This window comes from Dermacentor silvarum, chromosome 11, assembly GCF_013339745.2.
Source record: "Dermacentor silvarum isolate Dsil-2018 chromosome 11, BIME_Dsil_1.4, whole genome shotgun sequence".
In the NCBI taxonomy this organism is placed as follows: domain Eukaryota; kingdom Metazoa; phylum Arthropoda; class Arachnida; order Ixodida; family Ixodidae; genus Dermacentor; species Dermacentor silvarum.
Window position 1 is genome coordinate 46,751,367 of NC_051164.1, and position 16,407 is coordinate 46,767,773.

Here is a 16,407-nt window from a genome sequence, read left to right on the forward strand (position 1 = left end):
TGCAACATACAATATAGGAGCGTTATCGCAAATGGCCGAGTTAGATGTTTCTGAACAGGATGTTGCATTCCTCTTAAAGAACCTTACAGCAACCTCAGCGTCAGGTCCAGATCCGGTTTCGAACTTCATTCTCAAAAACTGTGCTGCTTCCATTAGCCCGTTTCTCAGAGCTGTGTTAAGGAAATATTTTTGCGAGGGGCATTACCTGATTACTGGAAACGAGCAAATGTCATTCATATTTACAAGAATGGTGACAAAGCGAGCACTTGTAATTATCGGCCTATTTAACATGTGTGTCCTGTAAAACCCTTGACCATATCATTTGTACAAATTTAGTAAACCACCTTCAGGCTAACAACTTTTTTCTGTCCTACACAGCATGGTTTCAGAAAAGGATGTTTCTGTGACACGCGACTAATAGAATTCACACATGACATCGCCGCGACGTTAAATTCTGGTGGCCGAATGGATTGTATTTTCCTCGATTTCAGCAAGGCTTTTGACACTAACACATTCGCTCCTTTTGCTAAAATTATCGCGCCTTAACATATCGGCTAACACACTGGCATGGTTTCAAGCCTATCTTTCATGCCGAAAACAATGCACCGTTCTTGACGGCGCGCCATCATCGCATGTATCTGTCTTATCGGTCGTGCCACAATGCTCCGTTCCGGGGCCGCTTCTTTATTTTTATTTATATCAATGAGCTTGCGGAATGTGTGGCCAGTCATATCAGGCTGTATGCAGATGACTGCTCCATATAAGTGGAATCTCAATGATACGATCACGGCTAATACGAATTTCCGGATGATACGAATTTTTCTGCGGTCCCGGCCGAGCCCCATTACTTTGCAACGTGCTAGAAAACGGTTGTTACGAATAGATTTTCGACCCGCGTCGGTTGATACGAATAAACGCCGCCCCACCGACGGCCGCGAAAGAGAACAGCGCGCAGTCACGCGATTTCTCCCTTTCTCTTTTGGTGCGGAGGCGCGGACGCGACGCCGGACAGCGCGGAGGCAACGACTCGGACGCCATCGGACGGAATAGCTGCCGTGCTTCGGGCCGCGTTCTTTGTGTTTGCGCCATTTTGCCTAGTCGCAGCGAGTTATGTCTACCGAGATACGATCTCGGCTGATTCGCGCGGCCGTACGCCGAAGCGCGGGAGCCTCCGTTGGCGCGTCTTCCGTCCGCTGCGTTATCGGTGGCGATAGCACAGGGCGATTGTCGGTTTCGCTGCTGGAGTAGCACGGTGCAATATGGCGCGGCACGTAATCCACGGTGCAAGGTAGCGCGGCACAATCAGTCGGGTGCTCCTCCGCTTCTCCCGCTAATCGCCGTATTTTTCTTGCCGTAGGAGCGCTTCCGTATTCCGAAGGCGTGCTTCGTCCAAAGTTTATTCGCCAACGAGTGACGATCCATCACTAACCTGGGAGCTCTCAGTAATCCGAATTCTGCGTGTCAAGTGAAGACGCCGGCGTGGTTTACGAAGCAGACAACTGCGGTTGCCATCGTGCCCCTGCCACAGCAGCAACCAATGGAGAGACGCCTTTCAGCACGGTAGCCAATGCCCGCTTTCATCGGAGGGCCCGTGTGACTACCTATCGCAGACCCGCGCTTCTTTTGTGTATGTGCGTTTGTTACAAGATGGCGACGACGGACGAATTGAGAAGCGGAACGGCGAAGCTTTGAAGGAAGGAAGGAAGCAAGAGAAAGGCAGAACGCAGGGAGGTTAACCAGAATAACGTCCGGTTGGCTACCCTACACCGGGGGAATGGGAAGAGGGAACACAAAGATGACAGGGAGAGAGAGGAGGGAAGGAAAGAAGGGAAATGAGCGGTTAGTTCGCTGACGCGTGTGTACGTTGACACAAGCCCGTCGTCCTCAAAAAGCACAAAAGTGCCTTCACCACTTTATGGGCCGACGAGCGATGGGGGCGGTGTTCCAGCAGCACCTGCACAGAAAGCGTCCGATTGTCCAGTTTTTTTAGCGCGTTAGCAAGTTCTTGTCTTTCTGGGGCATACCGTGGACAGTGGCACAGCAGGTGGTCAATAGTTTCGTCGGTGCCGCAGACCTCGCATGCTGCACTGTCGGTCACCCCAATTAATGTAGAGTATGCCTTTGTGAAGGCAACTCCTAACCAAAGGCAACAGAGAAGCGAAGCTTCACGTCGAGGAAGTCCGAATGGAGGTCGGAGTTGCAGTGAGGGGTTTAATTGATGCAGTCGTGTTAATCGTAAGTTTGGCGAGTTCCACTCGGTCAGTGAGAGACTGCGTGCCAGGTGTCGAAGCTACCTTGCGGCGTCTGTCCTCGAAAGTGGAATTGGAACGCTGAGCTCTTCTTGGTGTGATGTGCGAGCAGCGTTGTCTGCGGAATCATTGACCCTGATTCCACAATGACCAGGTACCCATTGAAATACAACCTCGTGGCCTTTTTCTTGGACGTGATGGTGAAGTTTCACGGTTTCGTATGTCAACTGTTCATGACAGCCGCGTCAGAGAACTGACTGCATGCACTGTAATGCCGGTTTTGAGTCTGAAAACACAGCCCATTTTGTAGGTGTTTCAGAATCAATGAATTCTAGTGCACGACGCAGAGCCGTTAGTTCTGCCACCGTTGAGGTCGTGACATGCGATGTCTTGAACCGCAGTGTTATTCCTCGCGTTGGTATAACCACCGCACCACCAGAACTGGACGACGTAGTCGATCCATCGGTATAGATGTGCACGTGGTTGCTGTACTTTTCATGCAAGAGGAGTAAGCTCAGTTGTTTTAGAGCAGGGGCCGGTACATCTGACTTCTTCTGTAGTCCTGGAATCGTTATATGTACTTGTGGACGGCTCAAACACCACAGAGGAAGCACTGGCTTGGCCGCAGGTGCGTACCCTGAAGTAAACGATGCACGGTGTGCACTGACAGTAGCGCTAAATGTCGAGCAGGTCCTTTCAGCAGTGAGGCTCGCCAGGTGGTGGGAAGGGGTCCTAGCATAGTGTCTGAGATGCGTACGCATTGTCTCAACGGTAATGTGCGTCGTGATTGGGTAATCCTGGGCATTGGCAATGGTTTCAGCCGTTGACACACTGCGTGGTAGGCCAAGACATATCTTAAGGGCTTGGGCTTGAATGCTTTGAATCGTACGGAGGTTAGTCTTGCAGGTGTTGGATATTGCAGGCAGGCTGTACCGCAGGAATCCAACGAACAACACCATGTACAGCTGTAACATACCGTGTATGGATACTCCCCAACTTTTTCCTGCAAGGAACCTGAACAGGTGACAGATAGCAGACAGCCGCTTTTTCACGTAATTCACGTGCGGAGTCCAAGACAGGTCTCTGTCAATTACGACTCCCAGGAACCTGTGGAGAAACTTTGAGCTTTCGAACGATACCGAGGTGGTGGCGCTTGGTGGTGGGAAATACGAGATATGGCTCCGTGAACTGCGGTGATTTTGCGCGATTTAAAGCTGTTTTCTCGCCCTGCGCACTGACGAATTAAACGTTTTCGGGCACTTATATTGCGTTTTCAGCCAAACCATTTTAATGCAGCGTAGATTACGCGTTGCAGATACCCAAACGCGTGGTTTTCAAAAATCGATTTTTTTCTCGCGATTTTCGCGATCTGATCTCCGCGTCCCCCTTTAATTTAGCTAGTTTTAATTGTGTTTCGATGATCCGAATTTTGCCTAATACGAATATTTTGCGTGACCCCGTGAGAGTCGTATCATCGAGATTCCTCTGTATCGCGATATTAAATGCACAAAGGATTCGGAACAACTGCAAAAAGACCTCGACTCGGTATCAGCGTGGTGTAGCAAATGCAAAATGAAGCTTAACGTGTCAAAGTGCAGTGTCGTTATGTTTACGAAAAAAAAAAGCAGCTTCTACTTACAGATTATTGCATGGAACAGACACCACTACGTGTTGTTACGGAGTATACGTAACTAGGGGTCGTCATTAACAGCACACTGTACTGTAATGACGATGTTCATAGGGTATCAGCAAAAGCCAGCCACGTTTTAAACTTTCTACGACGTAATTTCAGGAAAGCACCTTCTGTTCTTAAGGAAACTCTATACGTATCAAATGTACGCCCAATATTGGAATACGCCTGCACCGCCTGGGACCCAGCGACTAAAGTAAATATCGATGAACTGGAGCGTGTCCAGAAACGTGCCGCCCGGTTTGTGACGGGCAATTACTACTTCACGAGAAGCTCAAGCAAAATTGTCAACGCATTGGGATGGCCCTTACTTTCATCAAGGCGTAAATATCTCAGATTATGTCTCTTCTATAACATATTACACAACAAAACAGGGATCAATAAACATAATTACATAAAGTCACCAAGCTGCATTTAATCACGAAAGGACCCTTCTTTGAAAGTACGTGAATATATGTGCCGAACAAACGCTTTTGGAAATGCATTTTTCGCTAGAACAATACGTGAGTGGAATAGCCCCCCGGGGCGGATTCTTACATCCCCACTCACCGTCTTTCCTGAACTTCTAAAAGAGCGTGTGTTGACATATGTACTTTTGTATAGTAAACCCCCTACAACAATGCCCCTAGAGGGCGCTGTAGGTACATGTATAAATAAATAAATAAATAAATAAATAAATAAATAAATAAATAAATAAATAAATGTCAATGGAGCATTGTACAAAATGTCAACCGAAACAGGCAACGTAAAGCAATGTCGACACACGAGCCCAAACACTTTGGACAGTTCTTTTAGACAGGTAATTATTGCGAGCATTTCAGGGAAAAATTAGAGTAGAAAATTATGTCAAGTGTTTGCAAACTTGGTACAACTTCTATCTTCAGATAGTTTAGCACCAGTCGGGAGATCTCGCAGAATTAGTTTCGGGGGGGGGGGGGGGGGGGCAACAAAACGGCCCTAGCTTTACTAATGTTTAGCTTTAATTAATTATTTGTTGCTCACGGGTGAATGCGACGACGTGTTTCATTTGCGCGAAAAGATGGGCACGAAACAGCAGAGCCAGCGAGCAATAGGCTGGTATCGTCAGCGTATATGTTATGCGCTTGGCCATATGCTCAATGTTAACAATATCGGTAATGTAAAGAACAAAAAGAAAAGGACCCAATATATTTCCCGATGGAACACCGAAATTAACAGCCTTGAGTGAAGAACAGGGTCAATTAATCATGATAACATTGCGACTGATGAGGCAGGTACGACGAAATAAGTGGCCCAGATTTCCCTCCAACGCCATGTGCTACAATGTTTCTTCTTCTTTCTGGGGTTTTACGTGCCAAAACCAGCTCTGATTATGAGGCACGCCGTAGTGAAGGGCTCCGGATTAATTTTGACCACCTGGGTTTCTTTAACGTGCACTGCAACGCAATCACACGGGCGTTTTTGCATTTCGCCTCCATCGAAATGCGGCCGCCGCGGCCGGGATTCGATCCCACGATCTCGTGCTCAGCAGCGCAACGCCTGAGCTGACTGAGCTACAATGCTTCAAGGAGTATTCTGCGATTAATATGAACTAATGCTTTTGTGAAATCCAGAAAAGTGCCAAGGACCAAGTTCTGGCTATCAAACATTTCAAGTATTATTTCTTTTTGCGTGAGCAGTGCGAGCTCGGTGGATTTGTCTTTTCTGAAGTCTTACTGGGAGTCAATTAGAATGATGAAGCGGGCGGTAGTTCGTAAGGCAACTCTTATCTACTTTCTTTTTGTAAATTGCTGTAACTTTTTAGCATTGCGTTTTACGAAGAAACACCGCAGATGAAAGACAATTATTAATTATATGCGTTAAGCATTGCTTGATCAAGTCAATGAGTAATTTCGTCGGTTTTATCTGAACAAAGATCTTATCTGTGGCTGGGCTGTTATTTAAACTATAGTGTAGGTTGTAATCACTTCAGACTCAGAAACTGGCCGCAGAAGCTCACCTCAGAAACTCGCAGTGTGGCTGCATTTAGGTCACGTGGTTGCCTCCAGAAGATAATGGGTGGTTAGAGTGCATTTGCTAGTTTCGCCCCAGAAATTCTCACGTTGTCCTTCATTACGGTTGTAATCGGCGCAAGCAGTACTTCTGCCAAATAAATATCGCGTTTAGTTGGCGCCACCTGTCTCCAGAGCTGCGTTGGCTCGAAGAAATTAGGCGGTTATAATGGTACCCGTTTTTAGTAGAACTATATCTTTAAGTGGTGTAATAATTTATACGTTTTCCGGAAGCATTAGGGAGCAGCAAGACATCAAATAACAAGGAACCTTCAATTGGTATTCGAGATATCGAATGTTCTCACGCCCTTAGTTCTTAATTATCGGAAAAGCTGTAACTTACCCATGATGTCGCCGACTTTCTCCGTGTACATGACGGTCTCCTCGTACAGCGACTGCAATAAAAAGGATTAGCGAATTTTAAAAAAAATTCTGAGTTTCCTGCGCGATGCTAGACATCAAACTATTCTTAGTCAGAAATCGTCGATTGTCGCCGCGTCATTTTCTTTACCACCTTTTACGGTGTTTTCTGCTCTCCCTAAAAACACCATGAAAACGCAACAAGGGGGCGAGGGTCACAAATGCTTTATAATCGTGCTCCCGCGCAAGGTCACAGAGCCAAGCATAACGGGTACAATAAAATGCTAATAAACAGGCAGCATCTGCAAGCGAATGCGACTGACCTATACGCTGTGACCCCGTCCCCCGCTCGTACCTTTGTACATTGTACCTTTGTAAAAAAAAAAAAAACGATATCATAGCAGCTGCGGCCATAGGTCAATGAAAGCTGTCAACACGACACTTCAGGCTCGCTTACACTCGTCGAATAAATGCTTGCTGAGAGAAGGTTTTCACGACGGTCAATTTGGTAACGGTCTCCGAAACGGGTTGCTACAACGGTTACAATGGGAAAGGTGCGCGCGGTGAATAAAGGGTACGGCTGGGCGCGTTCTGTGCCGATGACACGTCTGGCCCGCGCACATCAGGAGCCAGCGGCAATCGCGGACCACTTAGCTCTTGCGGTCAGGAAGACCGCACGAAATGTACGTGACGAAGCGTCGATATTCACTCTTCTTGAGGTCAGCTTTGTGCACTAATGGGTGCTAATCGCGTCGTCACGCGCCCTCCGTGTTTGCTGCGCGCCAGCTGGCTCGCACGTATGTACAGTGGTGAGCACTGTTAGGATGAACACCTCATTAGTATTCACGAGCCTATAGCAGTTGATGTCTAGCACAAAATAAAGAAAACTATTATTTCTTTTATCGGCATCATCATTAGGCGTCGTATTCGGCAGATTTCCCTCCTGAAGTAGAAGGTATGTTGAAGTTATACCAACTTGAATACTAATGAGGTGTTCACCCTAACAGTGCTCACCACTGTACATCTGGTTACCAGCAAGCGCTTTCGTTCTGCTCGACCCTACTTGGAAGCCCGCCGTCACCGCGACAGGCACCCGCCGCTGGCAACCAGTTATCCCATTTTATTTTGTTCATCAAGCAAGGAACGTTGACCACATACCGCTAGCCGTTTCTTTACTCCCTCTTTGCAGCCGTTCCGTTCGGATGAATGAAAACGCCGACCCCAAGCTTTCCGAGCAGCAATTAAAGGAATAACTCACGCTTTTCAGCAGCAGGCTTAGGGCCCATTCACACTTGCGACTCGGTGAGGTCGCGCGACCAAGTTAGTCGCAAAGCGACCAGTCGCAAGTAGTCGGAAATGGTCGCTTTTCATGAAATGCGACTGTTTCGGGCCAGTCGCTCACTGCTCGATTTTTCAGTCGCGCGACCGCAGTCGCAGAACAGCTGAACCAATCAGATGCGAAGGAACATGACGTATATATACGCTGACGCTTATTTTACGCGGCGATGACATTGCAAGCAGACGTGAACGGCATATCGCGAGACATTTCGGTTTAGCGACTCGTCAGTCGCATTTGTAAGTATGAACATCGTTCGTCTTCAGTAGTTGTCTCGTCGCCAGTCGCAATCCGTCGCGCGACCTCGCCTATAGTCGCAAGTGTGAATGGGCCCTTACACTTTTTATTATGACTAAATACGCCCTCAAACAAGCAAGCTGACACGTGCAAGAGTAAACGAAACACGCGTTAAAACGAACGCGTGCACAGAGACGAATAAACGCAAACACGAACCTATATGAAGAACCAAATTGAACAACGAGCTGGAAATTGTATGCAATCTGGGAGGGATAAAGGTAATAATATGGAGGCAAAGTTACGAGTTTGGCGTGAATTACCTGCGTTGTAAAAGATTACGTCAATTTCGCTAATCGCAAGCTTGCTCGGACCAATTTCGGGGCTTCATAGAAGCGTCGCGAGAGACCAAGTAGGTTTGTAAGACAGAAAGCTCCCACAAATGGAGCGCATACCTTCGCTAACGTGCTGACGAAATTAGAATTCCGTATGGCAAGTTACGAGGCCACAAAATATAAATATTTTACTACAACACTTGACGCCTAAAGGAACTAAAGAGTGTACTGGTTCGATAATTTTGGTGAATAAAATGTATTTGAAAACGAAAATGTGTGTGCAAGTGTCTACCTGCGCTAGTAGCATCGCTGAAACTTGGATTTGATTCCACAAGGTTGCAGAAGGTGGACGCTTTTTCGCAATGTCGAATTGTCAGCACGCGCACTTACAAAATGTAAATTTTATTGAATATGCACGGTTTCCCTGAATTTCAGTTCGTGATTACAAACCACTTTAAAAAAAAGGACGTGCTGTATTCACACTACACACGCACGAGACGTTCGCTGGCTGCCACTTGTCCTGTTTCATCACCACCGTCCATAGAAGCCTTCTTTTTCGATATCTCGGAAATGCAAATAATAGCCAGCCATTTCTCGAATTATTAGAGCACTGCGGGGCGCAGCACCCAGTCATTTTGCAAAAGCCACACCACGGCTGGGAAGGCGAGCGACAGCTGCTAACCACGCACTTGTACTGCGGCCGTCTGAGGTGAGATAAAAAATGGCGGTACGCGCCGAGAAAACTGGTTTCGACGTGAAGTTGTCGGCATCTACACCTTCAAAAAATGTAGCCACCCTACACGGACCAGGGGAAAGAGGTGCGTATTGAGGCGCGCTACCTTATGATGATTTATTGGCATCCCCTTTGAAACGGGGCGGTGACAAATAGTCGCCTAGCCTGCCATTTAATCAAGTATACTGTACATCTTTTTCATTCTATCATTTTCGTATACTTCTCCATAATCTTGATGTTTTGCCCTGAAGCTTCTTTACCAACCTTGTATCGTTACTTATGCCTGTACCGGACCCGGTCGTACTAATTTCTTCACCGCTTTTTTTTTTCACCAACACCCCACATTTATCTTGCTTATCTCGACTGCTGAACGGTTGATGATTCCGTCCACTTTAAATCCAAGCGCTCTGGAAGGTGTACACTACCTACTGTTCTCACTGGGTGAATCCCTTCGCATTCCATTAGGATGTGTTGAGTGGTCTCCGCATTTTCAGCTGCAGCATACACATGCCGCATCTTGTTGAGGATGTTTGCCTTCGGTATGTTTTTGTACTTAGGCAACCAGCTCGAGCCGCAAATAGAAAGGCACTTCTATAGAGGCATACATCTGTTGCCTGTGCTACGCCCTCTACACGCACGAAAGCAGGTCACTGGCAGGCAACCAACGCCCCCTGAACACAGCCACGCGAAACTGCTTTCTGCAGCCATGGCCTCTGAGGTTCTGCTCCAGCCGCTCCACTCGCACGGAGAGAGCGTAAGTTCAGTGGTGGGCATGGCCAACTCCTTCTCCGCACCGCGGCGTTCGCAAGCGCGGCTCGGAACCGAAGGCGTTCACAACTGAGGGCGAATAAGAAAGAAGAGAGCTCGCCGTGCATTAACATGCACGGCGGCAGATGAAAGGAAAAGTGATTAGAAATATATAAAGAACGAATAGGTTTGTATGCGGTTCCAGAAACGCACCTTAGAGACCTTGAAAAACCACCAGTCATTGAGAATTATGTTTGGGAAGAATGCAACAGATCTAAATAGGAAAGAAAGGAAGAAGGAATCGGAATGCTCATACATCAGTCAGCCAAATGGGAAAAAAGTAAATTCAAAGTGTCAAGAGCATCTTTGGCTACCAGGCACAGTGAGTGGAAGAAAGCTTGGTTGGGCGTAACGTATTTGGGAACCGGAATAAATTGCAAATAGAAGAATCAAGAGTTACTGCTTAAGTATGGATATTAGGGGTTTCGGGAACGATGCCGAAATTATCAGGTTGGGTGACATGAATGCCCACAAACAGTATCCAGATGGTCACACCGACAACAACGGGAAGCAAACGCTTGATCTTTGTGTGTATAACCTCGTTATCGTGAATACGTGGCCTCAATGTGATAGCCAGATCACATGGGAAGTTGGAAATAGGCAATCGACTATTCATTACTGTCTGATAACAGAAGGAATTTTATAAGTTAACAGAAGTGTTCATTGAGGAAGAAGGGTAGAGAAACATAGGAATTAACCATAAACGCATTATTTTGAAAATGGGATAAGTAGTTAGAATAGAGAGCAAGGAGCGAAGAATGGCTAGTCCAAATTGGAACGGTGAATAAATACCAAATAGGGTCCCGAAAGTAGAGAAAGAACTTGGTAAATGGCCAAGAAATGAGTGGGAATCTGGTTAGCTTCGAAGTGTAATGACGACATAAATAGGGAAAGAGAAGCAACATGGTTCTTGGAAAGGAAAAAAAAAAGATACCGAAAAACTGGTGAACAGAGAGATCCCAGAAGCGACCGACGAACGACAGAAAGCTTCACGAGTGCATATAGGCAGGCAAAAAAAGAAAAGCGCAGTTGCCGCAGGATGAAGCAGAGAGAAAATGGGAAATACACCGGGAGAAAGACACTATGGTTCAAACACTGGTTCAAGCAAAGATAAAAGGTGAAAGTGAACGTTAGTTGTCAGAAATACGTAAAGGAAAGAAGGCCGCACCTAGAATATGTTGCAACCACATTAACTTATTAGGCAGGACGTCTGGAACAATACAATAGCATATCCTAGACGAAGATGGAAACAAACTGGAAGGAGGCGTGGCATTAAATTACATCGAGGAAAATAACAGTCCTATGGTTCCAAGGCAATGGCGAGGTGGTATTTGAGAAAAACAAAGACATGCAAGAGAACCAGATGAAAAGGGAGCTCGTGCTGAGAAATTTGAACTGGAAGAAAGCCAAAGAGAAAATTCCTAAGCGCATAGCCACAGGGTTAGACGAGGTTCCCGTTAGGCTGATTAATGAGCTAGGACCAAAAAAGTAAGGATGCTCTGTTGAAAGCAGTAGAAAAAAGAATGCAGAAACTGCCCTGGAGTTGTCCAAGTATGCGGAAGCGTACCCAAAATTTCAGTTGGACCATACGCAAACTTCAAGTTTGGCCCATCCCCAAATTGAAGTTGGCCCACTCCCAAATTTCATTTGGCCTACGTCAACATTTCAGTTTGGCGCAGCCCAAAATTTAGGTTGGGCCACCCTCATATTTTAAGTTGGCCCACCCCTAAATAATTTGTTAGCCTATGTCCAAGTTTCAAGGCCGCCTACCCACAAATTTAGCACAGCACACCCCAAATTTTAAATTGGTCACCCATAAATTTCAAGTTTGCCCACCCACAATTTAAGTTGGTCCACCCCGAAATTCAACTTGACCCACCTTCAAATTTCAAGTTGGCCCACTTCTTTTATAAGCTTCGCCATAGATTTTCTATGGAGCCCCATCTATCCTTTTGGGTATTTTCGAACAATTGTTTTAACTGTCCACTGGGAACTATTCTTTTTTTCGTTTCTCGACGCGACCGTCCCTTTGTGACCAGCGAAAGCGGTGGATATATAAGCAGTGTGCGCCGGCCGTCAGAAGCGAGTATTCGTTTACATCGTAGCTCATGTATGCGCGCGCCTGTAAATGGAAACGTGCTTACAAATTGATTAATTGCATTACAGACCTAAGGGATCTGAATGGAGGCCAACAGCACGCCCGAAAATTTTTGACGCGCCCTTCGTTGGCAAAGAGACGTCGACGAACCCTTCGTGTCCCTCTTATGCGCTAACACATTTCCCGGAGGCCTATAGCAAGGTGAATGCTGCCGTCGGGGACAAGAACTCTCACAATCAACGCGCGCGCCGTTTAACTGATAGTGCACGCAAAATGACATTTCTGTCTCGCTTCTATCAGCCTTGGGCATCACCGTGACATCGTACGGTGCCCTTCTCGAGAAAAGAAAACGCTTATTCATAACGTACTGTGCAATGACAAGAACTTGCTCACTTTAAGATTACTGGGATGTGAACATCGTTTTATAATAATTGTGATACGTGCTGTTCATTATTCGAAAAGTATTCTGAAATTATTTGATATTCGATTCCCTTCTGGCGCTAGCTATTTGATTCGGTCTCAAAAAAGTCGCAGTTTCGCCCGAAAGGCGAACCTTCCATTGCAATGGCAAACAAGTGGACAGCTATCCATACGAAGAAAGGATAGTGGTTTTATCGGCCGTATCAACTTGTAAACATAGGCATAGTAACTAAATTAAAAAGCATGGTGAACGCGTACACAAGCAAAGGCGAACACATCTCAGTAGATGACCGCGGAAACTCGCTGTCAAAACGCTGGAGTGAGGAAGCGCAGCAGCAGCAAGCGAATTGACCGTCGTGCTACCACTCGCATCAACGCGAACTAAGCCGCAAAAACGCAGCGCGCGGCGGACTCTGTCCCCGTCGCAGAGGGCGTTTGCAAGACACAGTGGCCCGGGCAGGCGTGCACGGCCCCCCGGGAGTGCAACGCCACGCGACTCAGACGAACTGTGTATATGTGCATTGCATTACGCGCGTCACGCAATGCATTCCCGGCCGTCACCATGGGTAGGCCGCGGGTGTAGCGCACGGCAGAAAAGGCTGCCGTACGCGAACGTAAGCTCGAGCCCGATCGTGCCCGTATAGCCGATCCCGTGTATCGGCGACGGCAGAGCCTCTGACCGTCTACCACAGCGATCACAAGGCAATACTGTGCAAGCGTAGAGTCAATTAAAGGGAAAATGAGACATGCACCCAATCGTAGCAATTACTACAAAGGAAACCCATACGCGTTCCTCGAAAGAAAAGCCTCGCAGTTGAAGAAAAATTCGTCCTGGTCCGGGAGTTCGAACCCGGGGACCACCGCCTTTCCGGGGAAGTCGCTCTACCACCTGAGCTAACCAGGCGGCCAGCAGATGGCAGGGCGAAGTCAAATTTATCAACAACTCGAGACAAAGGCAAGTGTTTCACGTAATAGTTCAGCGGAAACCCGCTAGGTGGAGAGGCGTCATTAAAGGGAAAATGAGACATCCACCCAATTGCAGCTATTGCTACAAGGGAAACCCATACGGTCCCGGGTTCGTGTCCCAAACCAGGACGAATTTTTCTTCAACTGCGAGGCTTTTCTTTGCCCGCGAATACACGCAAAACTGCCGCGCGACCGCGCGGTTTTTATGTAGCAAATTTTATGTAGCGGTTTTATGTACGCAAAACTGCCGCGCGGTTTTTATGTAGCACCTATTGAGCACCAGGAAGCTGTATCGGTTGTTTCTCATGTTGCTCTATAATTTTGTAATTGACCCTTTTAATCTAGTTATAATATTTGAGAAGTTGATTAATTAATTACGACTAATTATCTAATTAGGCGGAATGCAAAAAAAAATACTCTGAGTATCTCCAAGCGACGGCAGACAACAATACCTTGGTTCTGTCTAGCTATGCGTGGCATTTGCATATTTTTTAATCTTGCTGCGTCATAGTTGGGACACCCTGTATATAACTGCTTTCGCAATAAATAGCCGAGACTGATTGGGACGCTGCGGTGTCGGAGGAGGCGTGTCTGGAGTCGCCAGTAAATTCCATTCTCACCGTAGTCAGCAAATAGCCGCAAAGTTTCGAAAATCCGTGGTCACCAATATTGTAGATATAAAGCGTGTATGTGTTTACGTGATGCAATTGCGTAAACAAATGTAAACACAAGTAAACACAAGTAAACACAGATATACAACAAGTGCATCGTCTGCCGCTGCTGCTAAACACGCTGCACGAGCAGAGGTTAGCGCCGGCGCCAAGAGCACCCTGCCATTCAGATTCAAATTCTTTGCCTCAATATAACGCGAAATTAAACCACCTAAACACTGCGCTCAAAGTTTGCATTAGGGAGTATCATAATCGATGGTGAATTTTTTTGTTTCCGCTCGAGGCCGCTAGGTAACGCTGCCTGCGCCTGATAACACAAAGGGCAGTGCCTTGCTATTTGAGGCTCGAGCCGGTTGCCTAAGGACGAAAACATATCGGAACAAATATTCGGAATTAGATGAGACATGTGTATGCTGCAGTAAAGATCCAGAGACCACTCAGCACATCCTAATGGAATGCGATGGGATCCACCCAGCGAGAACCGTAGGTAACGTGCAACTCCCAGAAGCGCTTGGGTTTAAAGTGGAAGGAAACATAAACAGATCAGCCGTAGAGATCAGCAAGAGACGATTAGAGTACTGGTGGAAAAAAAGTAGGGAAAAGATGGATGCGACCTGATCTCTTAAAATCATAGGCAGCGGTACAAGGTAAATTTTTGAAAAAGAAAAATAATGATAGGTATACAAAAATGCAAGATAAAGAACATGTATAGTATACCTGATTAAATCAAGCAGGCTAGGTGACTATTTGTCGCCGCCCCGTTTCAAAGGGGATGCCAATAGATCATCATCATCATCATCATCACCGAATTTGTGCTCAAAATTTACCTCGCGCAGCCTTACATCTAACGCGTTGACAGTATATAGGCTGCAAAAGTTCAAGCGCTTCGATATACTTACGGCAAGATAATCCGACTTGTGTATCCTGACAGCAATAGAGAAGTAGGTGAAGTCGGGCTGTGGTATCTGCTTCTTGGGAAACCTTTTCATCTTACTGTTGTCGTACCCGGCCACGTAAGCGTTGTATTGTCTAAACTCTATCATTGCAGACACGAAGTAGGAGTCTGAATAACGAAGTCTGATTTCGGTTACGCCACTGAAAAAAAAAAAAGAAATGCGTACTTAGTAGATCACTCAGCCTTTATTTTATGACATAAGGTGACCTTGCTGCAGCAACAAAATGTTATTCGCTGCGTTATCGGTGTGGAGGAGCGGCTAACCGTCCGATAGTCCTCATGCGAGCTAGTTCGCTCATACTTTTGTTTTATTGCGATAGCAATTATATGGACACTTCAACCGGATTTTTGCCGTCGGCGTCGCCGTCGCCGTGAGGTTCCGTATAGATAAAATCTTCGCCGTGCGCCGTATGCCCGAGCGGAAGCGTGCGGGGACGCACGCTATCACGGAGAGCGAACGCACTCAATCTCCCACGCGCAAGCAAGGAAGCGGGAAGCGAGCGCCGGAGGGAGCGGGGGGGGGGGGGGGGGGGGGGGCGCTTTTACTCTGCCAACAACCGCGCTCGTCACTCGCACCGTCTCTTATCTCCACACGGCTCTGACCTTTATGCGCTGTGCATTCGCCGCTCAGTTTCCGTTGAAGCGATAGACCGCACGTACCTTCGCCCGCTGCGGCGTATATGCGCTTGCTGCCAGTGTTTGACAGTCGTTGTCTGCAGCCATTCAGTATGATCTATTCATGTTTGTTTGTGCGCGCTCACACCACAGTTAGTAATAGTCGGGCCACATTTTCCAACGCACGCTACACATGCAATGCTGCCCGGATCGGCAGTGCAGCGCTACAGGTGTGTCGCTTCGCACGCGCTGCCCACGGGCAGCGCTTCTCATCAACACCACCGTTTCACACGCGCCTTCTCGTGGTCATCGAGTCTCTCTTCATGTCGGTCTACTTACGTCGCAGCACACCTGCTTACTTAATCAGCTCATGTTTACTACAATTCATATTGCTACCAAAGCCTCTCACCTTACTTCGTATGACTGCTGTGTTGCTATCGCATTCATTGCTTCGCCCTTAGGGCGAAACTGCGACATTTTTTCAGCCCTCCCGAGTCGGCGAGGTGCCTGTACGATTGCTGCTAGAAGCGCTAGTTAGTTCCTTAATTGCTGCTCGGAGGCCTTAAGATAGGCGTTTTTGTTCAACCTGGTCTCACCAAACGAAACGGCTGCGAAGAAAGGGGAGAGAAATGGCTAGCGGTGGGTTGCCGATGGTCCTTGCTTGACATGCAAAGCACAATAGGATAATTAGTCAGCGGCGGATGCCTGCCATGGTGACGGCGCCGAGATGAAGCAGGCGCACGGCTCATAACACTGCCAGATTATACCCGGCACGTGGAGGAGCGATTAGTGGCAGAAAGTCGTGACGCGTCAACGACCCTCGTCGGTTACGGCGCACGGTTCCGAAATTCTTTCGGAGACACGCTTTCAAGTGGTGTCAAACGTGACGGACGTGATTACGGTTACCC

The 16,407-nt window shown here is 47.3% G+C and overlaps 1 protein-coding gene across 1 annotated transcript in view; it reads right to left on the reverse strand.

Annotated features, from left to right (window-relative positions):
- Window positions 1-16,407, reverse strand: part of LOC125941302 (uncharacterized) — a 49,438-nt gene that overhangs the window by 20,109 nt on the left and 12,922 nt on the right. Inside the window, exons 3-4 of the mRNA XM_049658293.1 lie at window positions 14,829-15,024; window positions 6,313-6,364 (exon numbers count right to left, since the gene is read on the reverse strand). Of these exons, the coding sequence (XP_049514250.1) occupies window positions 6,313-6,364; window positions 14,829-15,024 (248 nt within the window). The remainder of the gene's footprint in view (window positions 1-6,312; window positions 6,365-14,828; window positions 15,025-16,407) is intronic.